The sequence below is a fragment of the Mesitornis unicolor genome, unplaced genomic scaffold (assembly GCF_000695765.1).
Source record: "Mesitornis unicolor isolate BGI_N332 unplaced genomic scaffold, ASM69576v1 scaffold49112, whole genome shotgun sequence".
Lineage (NCBI taxonomy): Eukaryota > Metazoa > Chordata > Aves > Mesitornithiformes > Mesitornithidae > Mesitornis > Mesitornis unicolor.
In genome coordinates this window covers 3182-23426 of record NW_010172165.1, presented here as the reverse complement: position 1 = coordinate 23426, position 20245 = coordinate 3182, and the positions used below count along the sequence as shown (strand labels likewise).

General features: G+C 46.1%; 1 protein-coding gene across 1 annotated transcript; it reads left to right on the top strand.

Moving 5' to 3' along the window:
• Positions 1–1574: 1574 nt before the first annotated feature.
• DDO (D-aspartate oxidase) lies at positions 1575–9867 on the top strand. The gene is made up of 5 exons (XM_010180282.1): positions 1575–1620; positions 5294–5494; positions 5693–5801; positions 6638–6814; positions 9300–9867. The coding sequence occupies exons 2-5, from the start codon at positions 5323–5325 to the stop codon at positions 9865–9867; spliced, it is 1026 nt and encodes a 341-aa protein (XP_010178584.1). The 5' UTR covers positions 1575–1620; positions 5294–5322.
• Positions 9868–20245: the final 10378 nt, after the last annotated feature.

Here is a 20245-nt window from a genome sequence, read left to right as displayed (position 1 = left end):
TGCCTGCACAGATAAACAAACATTTGTGGTTGGAAGTCACACATCTAAATGACAGAGATGACAAACAAGTCCTTCCTTTTTCCTAAAATACAGCAAAGAACAGTGTGTTCACCCTTCCAAAGTACTTTAGCCCATGGAGGAGCAAAATTTTCTCAGTGAAATTACAGTAAGAGTTGGTATCACCAAGCAGCAGGCATTTTCTGAATCTCATTCTCAGGAAAAGACACACTGGGAATTCCTTGAAACATTCAGCCTTGCATAAACATCCAACACAGAAAAAATTCAATTCAAATAATTCAAATTTAGCAAACTTACAAGCAACGAGAAGCAGAATCTTGGGAGGAGAAATAGCAGGCAATTTTAATCTTAACTGGCACTGTGACCTCATTTTATATTTGAATAAGGAGAGATTTCATATCTCAAAGGCTCCTCTCCAAAACTATCGCAGATATCCTGCAATACTTAAAATACTGTATGTTTTACAATCAGTACACCAAGCCCATCACCTATTTCATTTCTAAACAAGCAAGTCTTCATTCCTCTGCTTTCTTCCCTGCCTTATTCAATGTCCTGTTTTCATATCGTCTAAAAACATTCAGAAAAATAAGCTATACTGTAATTTTAGCAGAATTATTCCATGTTCCTTTCAGCATTAAAGAAAAAAGACCCTAAAAATTATACATCTTAAATGGTCAATGATTATGTATGTGTCATATATCAAGGCTTTAGTGTTAACATGTTTAGATTGGGAGGTAAGAACAGCTGGTCCTGTGTTGTGCATGCTGTTGCTGTATGTACAGATGCCCTTTGGATGGCTGCCTGGTCTGTGTTTAAATGGCTATGAAGAAAAGGCACCTGTTTGAAAGATCCATAGCAAATGCTTTTTGACAGAAGAGGGGAATGGTCTCCAAACATCATCCTGCTGAGCCTGTTCAGGGGCAAAGCCTCAGGCTGTCAAGTATTAGCCAAAATGTCCTGCCAAAGCAAATGCCCTGGAACTGAGAAATGCTGGTATGCAATTTAATCCTAGTGATCATGCAGACACGTTTGTTTTCAATAAACTTGTGGGTTTTTTTCTGGTGAAAAAAAAGTTTAATCCGAACAGGTCTGCCTGGCTGTGCGTGACAGACGTTTGTGGTTTAGCAGGGACTCATTATTCACTGACCCATGATGACTGAAACGCTCAGGTCCATGGACATGCTGCACCGATGCCATTCTGAGTGCTAGCACGGTTGCTCAAGCATCATGCCAGTCTGAAGGCACCTTCAGAAACATTCAGAACGTAATTTATTTTAAGAGAGGAAAAATATGACATACTCTGTGCAGGACAGCAGGGCCCCGTGCGCCTCCTCTGGAGTGCACCAGGGAAATCGGCAAGGAAAAAAAAGTTACGGGCAGGCGAAGAAGGGCACTGCTGCCGGGCTCTCCCGGGAGAGCTGCCAGCGCTGGAGGCGGCCTTTGCCCGGGCACAAACAGCTCCTTCATTAGCGACAGGGAGCGGCCTCGGGGAAGGGGAGCTGCCGGCAGCCCCTGCACCTCCCCCGCTCCAAACACCCGCTCCTCCGCACTTCCCGGGAGGGCGACGCTTCCAGGCAGGACCGGGGGCCTCCTTCTCACCAGGTATTGCCTTCTCTCCCCGCTTGGTGTTTTTTTTCGGATCGTGCTTCCAGCCGAAGAGGAAAATTTAGCGTGACGGAGCATTTTTGCTGCTGAGGGCCGGGGAAGACGCCCGCAGGGGCTGTGCAGGGACCTAGCACTACCCCGGGGCCTTCCCAAGGGGCACAAACCAGCTCCTGAAGCTCAGGCAGGGGCAGGGTTAGGGATCAGGCCACAGATAGAGGCAGCTGTGCAGTAAAAGCTCGGTGGCTGTCACAGCTGGTTTTGGCGTGAGCAGTGAGATGCAAGGTTTGGCCGGGCTGTGAGGTTCCTGCTGTCCGGGCCATGCTAGACCTCAGCTCCTTCCCACTGCCCCCCTCACCCTGCACAGAGGCAACGGGCTCCACAACATCTGCCCTTTGGGGAATGGGCAGCATGGACCTCTCCGATTTTGGAGACAAGCAAGAGCATCACTCAGCATTTAGGTGCTGCTGGTAGAGGTTACTGCTGTTGGTAGCTTCTAGGGTGGGTATAACCTACCTTCCTTTAGAAGGTATTGCCTGTGTGTGCATATTCAAACAGCTGTCACCGCCAGGGAGAGGAGCTGAGGCCTCCCTGGTAGCCAGCCTCAGGTTTCTGTGACAGCAGCTCAAGAGGTGCTTGCTTTCTGGTGGTGGTGCCGTCTGTGCACCCAGCAAAAAGGCTGAAGGGGTCCCAAGGAGCCTTGAGTGTCCCTTGTTTGGTGAAGAGGACATCCTTGCCTTCCTTCTGTGGCAGGTCCTGAATGTACATCTCACAGAGCAGCCCAAATGACAGAAAATTAAACGGGCCAGAAAAGGCCAAAACGAGATGCCCCTCCTCAGCCAACCCGCAGGAATGAATCCAGTTTTATGAGCGTCTGTAACTGCCTGTAGCAAAAATGCTGGCAAAACTCCTCTCTGGGGTCAGGTGAAGGGAAGCAGCACTGAGAGTGCTTGTGAACTGGGGAAGTGGGTAAACACAAGAGTGGTCTGCAAAAAAAGGAAAGGAGATGGCGCTCTTTTTTGGGCATGGATGGAGACAGCAGGCGAGTGCTGCTGCCCCAGTGGATGAGGAGCCCCTCTGGGAGTCCAAAAAGACTGGAGCCTTTGATCCCTGGTACCACAGGCTTCAGGCAATCAAAAAAATGTTCCAGCACTTAGATATGGTGAGAATTAGTTTTAAAAAAAACCACCACAGGACTTCAAATGTAGCAGGCTTTGATTTTCTTTAGTTACTTTCTGTTGATCCGTTTTCTGGTCAACAGTTCTGCTGGGCTTTTTGAACTGTTCCTTTGGGTATGTAAATATGCTTAGTTTGTCAGGTCAGCCGGGTTGCAACACCAGCGAAGAACAGCCAGCCTGCCAGGGCAGTGTGCTCATGGACCTGCACCATAAGGGGAAACAAAGGGGCCAAAGCAATAGCATTCCTACAGCTCTTCCAGCTGAGGGTGCCAGTGTCCCAGGGTCTGTTACAGCCTGGGGGAAGCCTGGAGGGACTGTGGGACATAAAATATCACAAAATATCTCAATGTTTTTAAAAATAATTCATTCTGGCCTGGAAGGAGCAGGAGGGTGGCTGGGACACAAAGCCCAGTGTCCCCTTTGCTGGGGAATTTCAGCCTCAGGTGGCTCTGTCTGGCTTCTGTCCCATTCTTCTGACAGTAAGAAAGGACAGGGAGCTAAACAGTATCTGACGCCCTTCTGAACAGTTACTGCACCTGATTTGCCTTTGAAATGCTGATTTTTGAACAACCCTCGGCACAAGGCAGTCTGAGAAGGTGAGAACTGTCACCTCCCCCCTCCCCGCGCTGGCACTAAGCTGGCCTCCCACATCAGCTAAAAATATCTTCTCCTCATGTGCCCTTCCAGCAAGGTGCAGGGCTCCCAGCTGAGGCAGGCTGGGCTGCCCGGACAGAGCCGCAGGTGAGCCTTGTGCTCGTAGAGGGGTCAGAGGCTCTGCAAATCCCAGGCTGTGCTTGCTTGTACAAGCATGTGCAGCCTCTGCTTTGCACCCGGTTAATTTTGGGCACATGAGCACATTCAGTTTTGATGTGCTCCTGGATCGCAGCAGTAGGTGCTAGTAAAAACTGTGTGTTTGATGGGTGCCCGTCATGGCCTTCAGAGCTGTTCTCGGAGGCTCCAGCACCACCAGCAACCTCTCCCCACCTTCATTAGCTTTTGCAACACTGGGATCAGTTGATATTGAACCGGCTCATCTGTGAAAATCCTGTCTGAATTAGGAAGACTTGTGAAACCTGAAGCTCCGCAGCTCCCCTTTCTTCCCCGGTGGCAGGGAGGTCAGTCAGGAAATTCAATCTCCATCACAGTCCAAGGGCTGCAGCGGATGAGAGCAGCGAGGGGCAACCGAGAGCATATCTCTGGCAGATGCATAATGTACCCGGCACATATGTTCCAGCAGGACTGTGCTCATCCATGGACTGCTGGGAGGCTCACTGGACATGCTGACAGCCACACATCATTTCCACAGCTGCCAGGTGGTTTGTTAATAAAAATGTGTTTAGAGACCATTCTCAGAACCAATTTTCCTTACAGAAGTAACTTCAGCATTATTAAAACTCCCCTAATTTATTGTTACTCTTTTTTTTTATTTTCTGTGGGTTTTTAAATAACAATTACTAATACAAAATAGTCTGGAGTCTACGATAGGGAAGCATATGGTGTCCACACTGACCCTCCGCTGGTGTTCGTGGTGCTGAGGCAGCTGAAGAGGTGCGGTTCCTGTTCACATCAGCATTTTTTCAGATTGCGTGGGTGGCAGTGATGGAGGCCAGTGGTTCTGGTTCAGTGTTCATCTTTACCCCCTGCATCCTCTTTACCTGCTGTGTGGGCACTTTTATTGTTGTCAGCTTCTGAAAGAAGATGTAATAATTAACAGGAAGAAACTTGAGTGTTGCGCTGAGAGGAAGAAGAGGGGTTGTAACAACCCTTGACTGCTGTGCAGAAGTAATGCAATGATGGGCAACAGTGTCTGCTCCTCTCTCCCTCCCTATATAGTAGGCACATCAACTTTTAAGTAACAGAACCTCAGAGGTAAGTGAGAAGCTGTGTGAAGAGTTGTGAGCAATGATGTAATGAATAAACCTGACCTGTCATAATCCCACACAGTGTCTCTTGCCTAAACTTAAATCAAAGATGCCGAAAGCCACAGGAAGATGGGAAATCAGCCCATCTTTATAACTGCAGGCACTGCTTTCCAGAAAAGCTTCTCTGAAAGCAATTAGTGACATTGGATTTCTACAACCAAGGAAGAGTGAGTCTTGTAGGAGAAAGCAAGACCACGAGAGAGGAAGACCAAATGTCCATATCACTCAGTATCCTCTCCAACAGGATTTTTTAATTGAAAAAATGTTGTCCCAGATTACTACAGCCCAAACACCAGTGCTAAATGAACAGATTGCTTTTGTTGCCCTTTCTTCTTGTGCTGAGGATGGGGTAGTGGCTGCTGAAATACTTTTCAAAAGTTAGTTGTCCTACCAAAGACTGTGAGGATTTTTTTAATCCTTAGCTCAGTCTCGGTTCTCTGTGTGCAGCAGTTTGTCTTCAATTAGCTGCCCCAGAGGGTTACATTACATCTTGCATGGGTATTTCATAGCCTGATGAGGGTATCCGGCAGGGATACTGATAATGTGGGATATGTTATTTCCAAATGCACGTAGGTGCCTCCCTCTGGCTCTCCACCCCGGAGATGGCAGCACCCAAGGTCGCAGTGGTCGGTGCGGGAGTCATTGGCCTGTCCACAGCGCTGTGCATCACAGAGATGTGCCCCAGCTGCTCCGTGACCGTCCTTTCAGACCAGTTCAGCCCCAACACCACGAGTGATGTCGCAGCTGGGATGCTCATCCCTCACACCTACCCAGGTTCGTGCATCCCGGTGTGGCGTTGCCCATGGCACTGCAGGCAGCTGCCTGCTCAGGTGTGCAGCAATTTACAGAGGTTCAGGAACTAAAAGGCCATGCCCTGTCTTCCTCATCTGTCCCATCTCCTTGGCACTGGCTTGCATGCATTTCCTCTTGGCATTTGTCCCTCTCTCCATGTTTGGGTTTGTTTACTTGCAGGCACACCAATCCATGTGCAGAAGCAGTGGTTCAAAGAGACCTTCACTTACCTCTTTGCCATCAGCAACTCAGCGGAGGCGTCAGAGGCTGGCATTCACCTGGTCTCTGGGTAAGAATGGCCCCCCAGGGCAGCCTTTGGTATGCATGTGCCCCGTGCTGCAGGAGTCAGAGAGGTTCTCCTTGCTGGAGTTCAGGCGTAGTCCCTTAATGGGGTAGCTCTTATGAACATATTCCCAAGAAACTGTTGCAGCTACTCAGATACCATGTATTCTCAAGCAAAATTCATGCATAGGTGTGTACAGAGAAACAACTCAAGGTTGGCCAGCACCAAATGTCTTTTAATAACTGAAGTTTTCTATACTGTCACCCACCAGTTGCTTGCTGCAGGACCAGTCTTCATAGGGATGGGACTGCAGGATCCTCCAGCTTCAGCAGCTAGGTATAGGGATGCAACTGGGGGGGGTGTGCATTGGGGGTGTTTTATGCTACCCATTATCTACACAGAAATTCATCTCTTGAGAGTTTTGAGGCTGAGCACTCTGTGGCTTTATGAATACCCCCAAAATGTGGGCAGGTGTGCAAGTGGCCCTACATGAAGGTTCAGCCAGGGTGGCTGCAGCTGTGATGGGGTCACTGTGTGAGGGGCCTTTGTACTTCTACTTCTGGAAGTACATAAATACAGTATGGCTGGAAGAGCTCTCTCCGGTGTGGTTACCCCAGTGTGTCACCTGCGAGCTTGGCTGTGGCAGCCCCTCTGCCTGTTTGCCAAGGTGGGTACTGCAGCAGCAGGCAGCAGTTTCCCCCTTGCGGTTAACCTTGCAGAGCCGCACTGATGAGTGGGAACAGGTTCATGTGTCCCTGGGTCTGTGCTAAGATTGCCATGACACCTAACATGGCAGAGCAATAGCAGCTAAGTTTTGCAGCTTTTTCTCTGTGTCCTTTTAGGTGGCAGGTCTTTAAAAACACTCCCAAGGAAGAGTTACCTTTCTGGTCGGACGTCGTCCTGGGATTTCGACCAATGTCCGAAGCAGAACTCCAGAAGTTTCCGCAGCATCGATTTGGTCAAGCCTTTACAACACTGAAATGTGACTGTCCACCCTACCTGCTGTGGCTGGAGAAAAGGTTGGTTTTGCTGCAGGCTGGGCACACAGAGAGAAACCCAGGCAGAAGGACTGGGGACTCTGAGATCCTTAGGTCTGAGCAAAACTGGAAAGGGGCTGTTTCTCACTGGGGAAAATTGCAGCAAGCTCTTCCTTGGGGAAGTGAAATAGGAATAAATACCCAATCTTTCAAAAATGTGGAAGGCCCCATCTATGCAACATCCACTTTCTACCACTGGAGCTGTGCAGTGGGGCTTAGGGTGGGAGCACCCTGGGCATAGGACTGCCATAGCCACAGGGGCCACGCTTGGCCAGCCAGACCTCAAAGGTGCATCAGGAATCTGACAAAATGTGTGTGTGCTTCTCATTTGTCAGAATTCCCAAATATTTCCCTCTGCTCTTGAAGATACATCCAACCTCTGGGAGAACAGACATGTCTGGGAAGATATCTTATCTGTGAAGATATCTGTGAAGACCAATTAATCTCAAATTTGATCAACAGCTGGAATAATTTCTTAATCCAGGCAGGTGAAAAAAGGTCAAATAACATCATATTGTAACAAACCTTCTGGAAATGTTTGCCTGTGTAAGATGGGTGATGCATTTACTCCAAGGAATTATGGCTTCAGAGTTTGTGCCTTGATTGACATGAAAGTTAGAAAATTTGCCCATTTCCAAGTTTCCTCAAAATACATGGATTTTGGAGAACTGTAGGAGAGTCACGATGCAGATCTAAATATATTCTGACATCTGGGATGTGCAATTAATCCATTTAAGTACCCCTAAAGGGAGCAAATAGCTGTCTCCGCTTGAGAGAAAGCAATAGGCTGCAAGCTGATTTGAGGTTAAGTAAAGGGACATGTACCAACACCGTGGTACAAATTGCGAGCTCAGCTGGTTTCTTGGATGCCTGTCATCTCACTGCAAAATGTGAAAAAGCATTTCTTGTTCTAGCAGCCAGCCAGGCTGGGAGTACTCCAGTGGCACCAGTGCCACGTGAGGTCCGTCTTGCCTCCTCGGTGCACACGGTCTGTCATGTTTCATTGCCTAACCAAATTGGAAATTTCTGCTGAGGCACAACTAAGTTGTTCAACCCATTTAGTATCTGCCACGTGATTTCTGCTCTCTCCTTATTCCTGATATAGCTTTCTGATTTCTCAGAGGATGTAGTCTAGTAAGATGATCAAGCTCCTTTCTCTTCTGTCTGGTGAGAAGTGAGAGCATATTAAACATGTAACTAATTCTCAAACCCCTGGTGACCTGAGCAGTATTTATGGACCATTCTCTTGGCAGTCCACAACTAAAATTGTTTTTGTGCCCACCTTGCTGGCCCAAAAACAGACTTCAGGATTTTTTTTCTGCTTTCTTGCCTGAATTCAGGAGTTTTCAGCAGGTTTATTGGTGTATTTTTAATGGCATGATGGCAGAGTCCCAGTTACAACACTTAGGCGCTCTCCCAGCAAGTTGCCCAGCCAGAGCTGCTGCATGAGACCTCCCTGTTCTTCCCAGCCAGCCTCAGCGTCCTGCCAAACCAAACCCCAGGCCCCAGAGCACCCTCTGTGCCCTGGATCATCGGCTCACTCACTGCTTTGTGGGAAACCACTGCCTTTACAGTGGGGTTGATCACTTTGCCACCCGCCAGGGTATTGCAAAGAACAGGATTTCCCACTCAGTGCATTGTCACTGCAGACCTGTCTCCTGACTTGCTCATGCTAAAGCCCTCACTAAAGACACCCAGCAACTGCATCCAGTTGACAGCACGCACTCACTCTGCGTCACAGCTGTGTGAAGGGCTTCAAGCTTCAGGGTGGAATTTGGATTGCAGTTGAGCACAAAGATAAATCTCAAGAAGGGGTGAATTTTGCTGAAGAGCAGACATGGATGTATAGTGCTCTGAGTTGTCCTGGGTGACTCCTGGCTGCTGCTCTAGGGTCTCCTGTGGGTCTCCTGGGAGTCCCAAGCCACATCTGCCCAGCCTGTGGGGCTATCTTTGGTACCCCAGGGCTTCATGTGTGGCACTAGATGACTAAGTGGCTCCTGTTGTCTGGGAGGTGAGTTGGGAATGAATGCGATGGTGTGTAACAGGCGCTTTAAAAGGGATGTGGTATGATAGTGCTGTCACTAGCAGAAGTAAGTTGGGGAATAAATCTGACATTTTTCAGCTTGCTTGAGGTGTTAAAGCTTGGTAATGTTATAGAAGTGAATCAATGAGACCATGAAGACCTAACCTAAAAGTCTGCCTAGGGTCTTTTCCAGATTCTTCTCTAATATTGATCAACTTGCTGTATCTTTTCCAGCCCAAACAAGCTAAAAAATAGCTTTGATCAGACCAAATCAAACAAATCAAAAACAGAAAGCCCATGGCATTTTTTCGCTTTTTGTCCCATCTGTTGTTTGTTTTTGATCAGTATGTTAAAGGCAATCTATCTAATTTACTTAATGTGCATAATAATTGTATGATGGTTTAGGGGTTTCTTCTCTGCCTCACTTCTGGAGTCTTTTTGCAGGTTGAAAGCAAGTGGCATCCAGATGTACACCAGAAAAGTTGCAGACTTGTGGGAGCTGCACAGCGAATACAACATTGTCGTCAACTGCACAGGCATTGGAGCCCACCAGCTGGTGGGGGACGAGAGGCTCTTCCCTGTCAGAGGACAAGTACTCAAGGTTCATGCTCCCTGGGTGAAAAACTTCATCCGGGAAGGGGATGGCTTAACTTACATCTACCCAGGGATACACAGGGTGACCTTAGGGGGAACCAGGGAAAAGGAGAGCTGGAGTCTCTCCCCTGATCCTGACACTACCAAAAACATCTTTGACAGATGTTGCTCCCTTGAGCCCTCACTACGGGGAGCTCAGGACATCAAGGTGAAGGTGGGCCTGAGGCCATCCAGGTGGTGTGTGAGACTGCAGAGAGAGGTCTTGAGTCAAGGAGGAGTCAAGCTCCCTGTGGTCCACCACTATGGGCATGGGTCAGGTGGCTTTTCGATGCACAGGGGCACAGCCAAAGAAGCTGCTTGTCTGGTGGAGGAGTGTATTTCTGCCCTGCAAGGCTCCTCATCAAGGGCCAAGCTTTGAATCCCAGAGACTCCTTTTGCATTTACAACAGACTAGTGTTGTGTCACCTAGTAGCAGCTTTGGACTTTTATTCCATTGCTGGATAGAAGTAACCTAAGACAGCAGCTTGTGCCATTGCAGAGGCTTGGTGGTATCTCACCTGGCTTCCAGCTGCCTCCTTGGAAAGGCATGATGAGTTGATCCAAGTAATAGTCTAGCTGTCCTTCTCCCCCATCTGGCATTGCTTCTGCCCTGGGTATTTCTCCAAGGCTCATGTTGAGGAGAAGGCAAGATATGTAAATATTCTTCACATAACAGGGATCAGATTGCTGCTGTATAATATCAACAATCAATTTAGCATTTAATCATTATTCAATTTAATATAAATTTACCATTTCTCCATCTGCATCTAAAAGGTATCAGATGCACTAGGTTCAGATTCAGTAAAATCTAGTTTTCTCCTCTTGTACCGAACCTAACCTAGTATTGCCCTTGCTTCTGCCATCTTGGTAACAAACTTTAGCATTTTCCATATGATCTACAAGGGAAAGAAAACCCTACACTGTGCTACATTACGGTGCTCCAGGTCAGCTCTTACAGAAAGCAATGTTAGGTCACTGTCATGCACAGTGACCAGCAAGCATGATTTTAAGAGCAGGTCTGTGACACTGATCACTGCATTGGCTTGTATTATGCCTCAGGAAACTTAACACAAAGCTGCTGTGAAAGGAAGTTGCCCCATATAAGCTACAGTTTTGTGCATCTTTTTTTCTCCAAGCCCCTCAGGTTTTGCTCTCAGACATAGATGACTTTTTCCCCTCAACAGCAGCATTGACATAGTCCATGATCTACAGAATATTTTTCAGGAGGGGCTTGGGAGTGCAAGCACCTCTTTTCTACTTCACATCGGCACTGGCTGCTTTCTTTCAACAACTGATATTAATAAAACAGTGACAAACCAACAAGGATCTTAACACCAGCTTCAGTTTCATAAGGGAGAGAAGAGTCATTTAAGACTAGATAAACACTCTAAAGACAAATTTGTCTGTAGCTGGACATGAGTGAACTCCTCTGCCATAAGGACGCTGAGCCACCTGAGCCCGGACCCTCTCTTGGTGGCAAAGGCTGAGCTGGACTTTGCACTCCCCTCAGCAGTTAACAAGCCCTTTGATGTGGCTGAAGGTAGGCAGTCCCCAAAATTGAAGCTTGCCATCAAAGTACAGGTCTGACTGTGAGTCAGTAAACCACTCCTTAGATCTTAAATGGCTCATTCAAGAGTGCTAGCACCCACTTTTGTCTAGATTGTTTGTCCTTACAGTTACAAAACAAAAATCATTTGAGAATCACAGAATTAAAAAAAGCTGATAAATAAAGTTCTAATAACACAGCAAAGGTCACTTCTGTAAGTGTTTCCTTTCATAAACAAGGGGTTTTCCTTCATTTGGGATGTCCGGACAGGGCCAAGAAAGGCCACCTTCAGACATGGCTGCCAACTCCTGCTGTTCTCAGGGGGGATGAGGACAGTTATCCTTCGCGAGGGACAACCGTCAAAAGAAATGCCACCAAATTAAACTATAGGTCAATTAGCACCTGGCATCAGCCTAAGATAGACCTGCCTTCAGCAGTGTTGCCCTCTTCTCCTCAGCTCTGAAGGCTAATTTTGCACACCCCTGCCTGTCATTTGTCCTTTCTAGTGGTACAAGAGGGCACAGTCGCTGCTTTTGGCAGCAGTGTTGGTGTAGGGCTTGTCAAACTGCAGCTTTGTCCTCAGCTAACATGGAACACAAAACTACATGGCAAAAAAAACCCCAGGAGAATGGTCTATTTTTTCTTAATCTTGATTTAAATCTTAAAAAGTAACAAACAGTAGCTTATCCTGAAGCAAGAAACACTACTAGTGCAAATGGGATGTTCATAGCCCCACTCTGCAGCATTGCACAATTTCTTCTAATTTACTTCTGAAAGTTGTATGGTTGTTAAAAATGGCAAAATAGTTTCAACTGCAAGCTCCACCAGTTTAGCATCCTACCTCTGGGGACAGTGGTAGGTATGGAATTGATGACATCTCTCTTCCTTTCCTAATAATTTCTAATATTCAATTGCCTTATAGTTACTAATGGGCTTTTAACTGACATTTTAATAGAACTACCTTATTCCAAGGTCCTGAATGATGCTAGGTGGTTCAGAGGCTGTTGCTGACACTGGGTAAGGAGAGAACTTCCTCCCAGCTCAGCCTTGTGTTTTTCTCTGCTCTTACACACACCGATTTTCACCTGCCATTTCATTGCCCAAGCTCACAGGATGTTTTTTCCAGCTCCTTGCAGGTAGTTTGCATTTTGGTACCTTGAATAAGCTGGTACCAGCAGCACACCAAGCCACTTCACCATTTGCTGCCTGACTGATGGGTATGTCCCTACCACGGATCCCTCTAAGATGTCACTGGCGACTTCTCTCCACTTTGAAAAATGGATTATTTATCCTTACCTTGTCTCCCTGTCCTCTGTGCAGTTACTGACTCATGAGAGGATCTTCCCTCTTATCTCATGCCAGATTAGGTTCTTTATGAGTCCTTGGTGACAGACGTTATTAAAGGCTTTCCAGATGCTGAGCAGATCATACCAAATGGATTGCTCTTGTCTGCAGCTTCGCTGTTTCCTCTGAAGCCATAAGAGGATGGTGAAGCACAGCTTCATAGCTCCTCACTGCAAAGGTCTGCCAATTCTTCCCTCTTAGGCCATATCTGTCCTTGCAAGTATTCTACTGTTGTGGCTTTTACCAGTTGCCTGCTATGGGTGTCAGGTTTAATGGTGTGGATTTCTCTAGATCACTCACTGCACTTAAAAGAAAACAGTGTCATGTGCCATCCTCTTTTTTCTTTGGCTGTTTTAAGTAAAGAGTTCTACACCAGCACTAACAGTGCAACAATTTCCCATTAGCATTCTTTAAAAACCCACAATCGAGTAACATCTGCTTCTCATGAATTTGTTACTACCCATTGCATCTATTTGTTCTAAACCCTCATCTAATGGCCCTTCAGTCTGAGGCACCTCCTCTGCATTATGCCCTTAACAAATGGCTCTGCTGTGGGAATTTCACTGAGCTTTTGTGCTCTGAACACAGACACAAGTAATCTGTTTAGCTGTTGTGCTATGGCTTGTGTTCTCCCAAACTCCTTTGCCACCCTGACAGTCTGCTGGCCGCATACCCTGGTCACCCGCACACCCACCAGCAGGCTCCCTGCTCCTGCTGGGGTGGAGGAAACTTTTGCCCATTATCAAGTTATTTCATCAAAATATTTTTTAATCTGCCTTTCTGTTTATACTTTTAAGTTGACAGAGTTCATGTCCTTGTCCATTTCCTCATTTGAACAGGATCTATTTTAGTTCTTTCCCATGTAATTTTTATCATGCTATTACAATGAGTCAGTAGTTCTCTTTCTTCTAGAAAATCTCTGCTATTTCAATACCCTTATATAAAAATAAAGCATTTTAGATTCATATCTTATTTTCAGACTTACAGCAAATAGCAACAAGCATGCATTCATTTTCATTGCTCCAGCTCCTGTGCCTTGATAAAAGGGGCTTTATTTGTTCAGATTGTGCCTTGCCATCTCCTGCTTCCATGTGGTTATTAAGAGGTCAAAATGGCACCTTTAAGGACCATCATGAATCATAGTATCATAGAATGGTCTGTGTTGGAAGGGACCTTAAAGCTCATCCAGTCCAACCCCCCTGCCATGGACAGGGACACCTCCAACCAGACCAGGTTGCTCAAAGCCCTGTCTAACCTGGCCTTGAATGCTTCCAGGGAGGGACCATCCACAGCTTCCCTGGGCAACCTGTGCCAGTGTCTCACCAAATGCCCGCTCCTCTCTGCCTGCTCACTTCTTCCAAGTCTCTAGCTTGAAATTACTTTTTAAAACTTACTCTTTCTCGCAGAGGCTTTCCTCTCCACTAAGGACATGCCACACAAAGGCTGAGCATCCGACTTAAGAGCCTCAGAATTTTGTCTCAGACACTTTCAATTTGCCAAGAAGAAGTCCTAATATTTTGGGAATAATTGCACATCTTTTCCTCATTTTAATCCCTAGGCATGGAAATTCTAAATACTCAAAAATATATCCATAGATAGATAGTGATGCTGCCCGTGCCAACTATACACCTACCCACAAAGGGCAGTCCCATCATTTTGATTAAACTTTAAACCTCTGCGACTTGCCATGATGTTGAAAGGCACCCTTAAAGAAAGACTTGGCTGTCACTTAGGCAAAGTATTTTATCTTCGTACCATTCCTTAAGCCCATGTGTGTCTGGACAAAAGGTAACCGGACTGTACTTGAGTATTTAATTCTTATGTGCACTTTCTGATCTACACTGAGTAGGCACTCTTGGCAGATGGCAACCGATTCATCATACTGACAGGGAATTTCAAAGGCGTAATTATGGCATAGAAAGGAACGATTATATTTTGAGATATTTCGATCAATCCTTGTGATTGCAGACAGCAGATGGGCTGTATGATGGATTTTAGAGGTTGAACACAAAATAATAGTTTTCTGCAACAGGGAGGTTTGTTGATTTTCTTTGCAGACACAAAGTCATAAAGACATGCTGTCTCAATACAGGCTTTCCCCTCATATTTAAAACAAATTTGGCAAATTTCTGAAAACATACAAGAAAATTGGCCTTCACCATTCACTATGATTCTTATCCAGTCAAATACTATTTGAGATAAAATTCAGTTCAAATACGTTCAAATTAATTTGGAATAAATATAGTAATTAGAGAGAAAATCATGGCCTGGACCAAGATTTGTGGTGTTTTCACAACTACCTGAAATCAATGTGTGTGTTGTACGAGGTTTTATTTTTATCCTGCTTTATTCCCTATTATCCACCAGAGGGAGATGTTGGATCAAGCAGTTGCTGAAAGAAACCTACACACTGCATCTCAAAGAGCAAATGCAGTGATGCTCAACTCAGCTAGTGGAAATATGGGTGCCTCTCGGGCCCCCACTTACCTGTAAGGCTTGGAGGACTTGGGTACTGCAGTAGGGCTTAAAACGTAAAAGAAGTTTCAAGGCAATATTTTCCCTGTGTTTTGTTTTTCTCCTTTGACGCTGTCTCACGCCACTGACAGCAGCCAGCACTAGGAGGGCACTGTCCCAAATCCGTGTTCACGTCCATTACCTACCATGGGGCAATGTATTTCTCACATTGTAAGACGTGTGCACCATGTGCTGTGCTACCATCACTGTCACCTCTGCTGCCTTTTTGTATAACTTCTGTAAAGTCTCAGTCAACCAGCTGACGTCTAATCCTTACATTAGCCTTTACTTATATTTATGAGCCAAACAAGGGAGAGGAAGCTTGTTTATTTTCTGCATCACCAGAGGATTAAGTAAGTGAGCCAGCTGTTGGTGTTTCTGAAGCACCTGGATGCACACCTCCAGTCAGCATTTTGGCTAAAGCAAAGGTCTGGAAAACAACCCTTCCCTCAAGGACTGCACTGGAACCAAGGAGGGAGCCTTGTGCTTGCTTTCTTCTTCACCAAACAAGAGCAGGGTTGGGCCTCAAGGAGGCAAAGCCCCTCCTCCCTGCATGCTGTGCAGCCTCGTGAGCTGACTGGTTTGGTCAGTGGGATAGCTGGTCTCCTCTGAGCATGCAAAGAACTGGATTTGGGCTTCCCATGTCCTTTATCGTTGAGACTGTGGATACAAGAATAGCAATCCCACTTTTAGGTATGCTTTGAATGAAAAAGCTTCTTTCTGGTTTTGAAAGAAAAGAGTTCAGGCACCTAAGTCTAGGAAAAGACGAAGAAACAGCCCACATCTCCACAGAGGTAAATGTAAGTTAAAGACCTTGAGAAGCACTGGCTATCATGCTTTTGACAGTCCCTCCATAAGGCTTAGTGGGCAAGGCCCAAGACTTCTTTCTGTGCAGTGGACATAACTGCACAGTGTCAGTACTCGAGGAATAATCACGGGGCAAATTGCCGCAAAGATTTGCAGCAGGATAATTGCCTCAAACAGAAGGATAAATAGCTTTTTCTGGCACTTAATGGGCCTCTTATGTGAATGGCAATAAACTGTATGCGAACAGATGTTTTCCCTCTTTTTTTGTCCTTTTGCATCTCATCCATAATTATGCACTAAAATGTTCTTGTCCGGGTTGCTGAGAGCAATCTTGCTGCTGTTTGTCTTTGCAGCGTAGGACTGAGCACTTCAGCTCAAAGACTGAGCAAACAGCCCTCGATTCCCAAAGGCTCCCGTCGCTGTACATCAGTGATCACCTTCCTTCACATTAAGCCTGAGGGAGGAGCAAGGAGTTAGTGGGAAAATCTGCCTCTTCCAGCCACTGCTCTGGAGGTGGCAGTGCTGGGGCCCCTCCCTGCCTGTGCTGGTGCCCTGGGCTCCAGCTGGGAGGTTCCTGTGCTCGCCTGGCTTCGGGTATTGACCCAGCTACAACCCAGAGTAGCTGCTTCTCCCTTGCCTTGTGGGGGAGGTAAATGTCCTCTGAGACAGTCAACCCCGCTCTACGCCACCTCTGCTGTGCTGACTGGACCACAGGGAGATGGCAGGGCAAGCTTTCCTCTGCAGCCACTGGCTTTGCCTCCAGCCTTGCCACCAGGACAGTTGCAGGCACCACGCAAGCTCTGCGAAAAGCCTTTATGCTTGCTTTACCTCCTGACAGAGTACAGAGAAATGACTTTGTTCCTGTAGAAATTCAATGCATTCTGGCAAAGGGATCTTCTCCTAACAAGGAACCTGCAAGTGAAACAGGAGCCAGGGCACAACCACAAGCATTAGCCTGGCTGAGCGTTCATCACCTGCAGTGATGCCTGCATCTTCACAAACCCACTTCGTCCTTCCCAGCGTATCTTCAAAGCATCTGGCTGGTCTCTGCTTTCCATGTCCATCACTGAGGATGGAGGCAGACCTGCTGTGGGAAGGCACATGCTAAAAGGATGACCTCTGCATTAACACCTAACCTATATACAAACTCTCAGCTAAGGAGGCTATTCCACTTGGAATCTATACTGATTTCTCTGCATCACCGATGCTGCTCTGCATGGCACTGAGGGCAAATGGCCTTGAAAGGAGCCTGCGGGAAAAGCACAGAGTTTTAGCCTCACCGTCTGGTCCTGGCCAGGCTGCTGGGCTGCAGGGTGTCCATGGTATCTTTTCTGCTGAGGGCAAGGCTATTTCTCTCCTCCTCATTAGGATTTTGTTTAAGACATTTAAAACACAGCCAGTTGGAGGAAAGGACAGGCTGACCACATGACAATAGTTGAGAAAAGCAACCTTTTTGTTACAGTTAAAGACAGTGATGCTGAATTTAGTGTCCTGCAAAAAATGGGATACTTTTCAAACATGTGGGTGAGACATTTATTAAAGGTGGATGCATATTATTAAATTGGCCTGTGTACTGGTCCAGGACATTTTCCCCTTCTATTCTATAAAAGCTGCTTTTCACCTATCAGGTCCATCAAGGATGCTGCCAGCCACTCCCAACTTTTATTTTATCCTATTGCCTTTAATAAGCTGTACAGACACATGCCAGTACCTCAAGCAACATTGTGAGACAGGCTGTAGAAAAAGTGCACAGCACATTACTTATGGGTCTTCATCTGTTTGTGAACCCACTACCTGGAACAGATTCCTGTGGTTCTTCTCCATAGCAGCCCTGGCGCTCTGGCTTGCATCTCTTCTCCCCTTGGAGAGCCCTTTTCTCCAAGTGTTTGCAGATGAAAGTCACTCTTGGTGATCAAATGGTGACATCTGCTTGATTACTCCAGTGCTGTTGCCATCCCCTGTATCAATACATTGGCATTTGTACTGCACTATGTAAACCCATTAAAAACATGTAATAAAAAGGCTTATATAACTTCTTAAAGCCATAATTACTACTCCAGCTGTGGTGTTTTGTAGAATTCTGAGCACTATAGATTAATCCCTTTGACAAATTACAATTTTTAAATGAAAGATATTAATCCTCAAGCTTAGAAGTGCAAAAATGCCTGTAAAATTGATTGCTATCAAAAAAAGGGAGAAAGCTGAGCCCAGAGTAACACCAAAGTAATCTGTAAAACATAGAGAAAATAGGAGTATGTAATAGAAATGCAGGGCAATTTTTAAGCAAAGCTGGACATCTGTCTGGGATTACAGTATAGAAACAGGGGAAATACAGACAACAAACTAATATCGCAGAAACCTTTGTGCAATAGCATATGAACTACATATGAGATACCACTTCTTAATTCCTATAAACTGGAAGGTCTTTTCTAAGAAATGGTGATACATTTTATGAATTTTTATACTAGTATCTGTTCAACAAAATTTCCGGCCCTTACTTTAAAAAGCAGGCAGAGTTTTGCTTGTTCAGAATGATCAGACAATTTAGTGAAAGGCAGATCGTAAAATCACTGTCGTTCCTCTCTAGGAGTGAAATACAGCTGCTGGAGGCAACAGTCTCATTTGTAGATACCACAAAGATTAGGGTTAAATAAATAAAGGCAAGGCCCAGGGACAGCAGAGAGCTACAGAGCATCTTCTGCTGAAGGACTGTCTCACTCCCCTTCTCATCCCTACAGCAGATGTGTGTGCACAGGTACGGGTATGTATGTGCACGAACGCACAAGAGCGTGACTCAGAGGTAAGTCTTGATCTATAAACCCCTCTCCAGGCCATTAATTATCAGCTCTTTCTTCACATTCAGAGCACGCGGTGAGTCTGCAGTGTTTGAATCTCTCCGTAGCTGGAGGGAAAAGAGAGCTTCTGCCTGTGCCGCGCGCTGAGCTGCCGAACAGCAAGATCAATCTTGTGTTAAGCTGCCTAAACAGCCCACGAGCTCGAGGAGAGTTAATGGGAGACTGCATGAACATTTTTTTTAGCTGTTATCTTCAAACCTACCAGTGGTGAGCTGAGAAGTGGTTTTAATGATCCACGCAGCTGAGCTTTAGCCTTGACAACCATTCAGACACGTATTTCTCAGCAGCGGTAAGTGGGTAATAGACCAATGCGGCCAATTTACTTCTCGGTGGCTAACATCTAAAAGATAACAGGAAGAGATTCTTTCTCTGAGTGTTCAGTGGGAATTAACGCATGGGAAGGAGTAAGGGCCGCACCTCCCTTGCAGGGCTGCTGGCTGTGTGCAGGCTCTGGGGACGTTAGTACTTCCAGGATTTCCAGCTGCACTTTTAAGGAACAGAAGTGAGACCAGGCTTGCACTGAAGCAATCACTGAGAAGTCACCCAGGGAGCTGTAAACATTTAATCCCATATTCCTCAGGGCTATGGCAGTGTCTTGGCCTGTAAATGTGCCAGGCAAGAAAACAGGCCTGGACTTTAGCTCCTGCAGGCAGAGGCACAGGCATCTCCTACAAGGAAGGACACATTGTGCTTCTCCTCATGCAGCCACGCTTAAAATGACCTTGTGACAGTTTCTACACAAAACCTCTTTGTTTTCATGTGCATGGACCAATGTCACACTGGTTTTCAAAGCATTAGCTATGAGTGTAGGAGGGAAGAGAGGGGAAAAAAGCCTTTCTTCACTTTGTCCTGTAGATTTTGGCAAGTGGCTCATACCAAGTCCAGCGGGGTTGTTAAGCAGAGTTGAAAAGAGCATTTTTATTCATTTACTCGTTTTATAGGAGGAATGTATGACTTCCACTAACAGCCCTTAGGGAATCCAGGGAATTCCCAGCGGTGTTTTTGCTGCCTGAGGTTTAACTTTGTGCAGAGATCTGGGCAGACATTTTGACTAGCCCAAAGGTAAACAGAAGCCTTGACAGTGGGTGGAGGCAGAAGATGGATGGTGGCAGGCAAGATGTTTGAACTGAAAATGGCCATAAGAGAGATCAGCATTAAATAGCTGATGCAAACAAGAGATTTTGCTACCAACAACGTCCCAGGCAAGATGTAATTTATGAGTAGCAGACAGCACTGGAACGATGAACTTCCACTGATGTTTTAGCACCACCTATTTGTAAATGCAGGAGGAGTTCTAAATTTTTAAAGTCTTTTCCTGGAGAAATGAAGGGAGCTATAGAAATCCATGGCACCTACATTAAAAGTAGATATGGCAGGACAGATGTCTGATTTTGGTTATCAGGGCATAGTGCTCACTGCTCTCAGTAGAAATTGCATGCTCAGAGTCACTGCTTCAGGTACGCCTTGCACTACGTGGCTCTGTTGGATCTGGCATGATATATTTTCGTCTAACACTATCCATCTTGGTTGGGTGACAACAGGGAGAGGAGGCTGTTAGCTGTCTAACTCAAAGGGTGAGCATGTTTTGCAGAAGCTGTGAAACTTTGCAGAAGCTGTGTTTCCCAGCAATCACCTCAAAAAGGTCCTTCCTCCAGCTGAACTGGAGCTGCATGCATTACGTTGCAATTTTG

Bases quoted from the DNA above. Each gene is read 5' to 3' on its own strand.
- DDO (XM_010180282.1), top strand. From the start codon at position 5,323: ATGGCAGCACCCAAGGTCGCAGTGGTCGGTGCGGGAGTCATTGGCCTG. The intron at 5,802-6,637 runs GTAAGAATGGCC...GTGTCCTTTTAG, and splicing joins GGCATTCACCTGGTCTCTGG to GTGGCAGGTCTTTAAAAACA. The intron at 6,815-9,299 runs GTTGGTTTTGCT...GTCTTTTTGCAG, and splicing joins CTGCTGTGGCTGGAGAAAAG to GTTGAAAGCAAGTGGCATCC.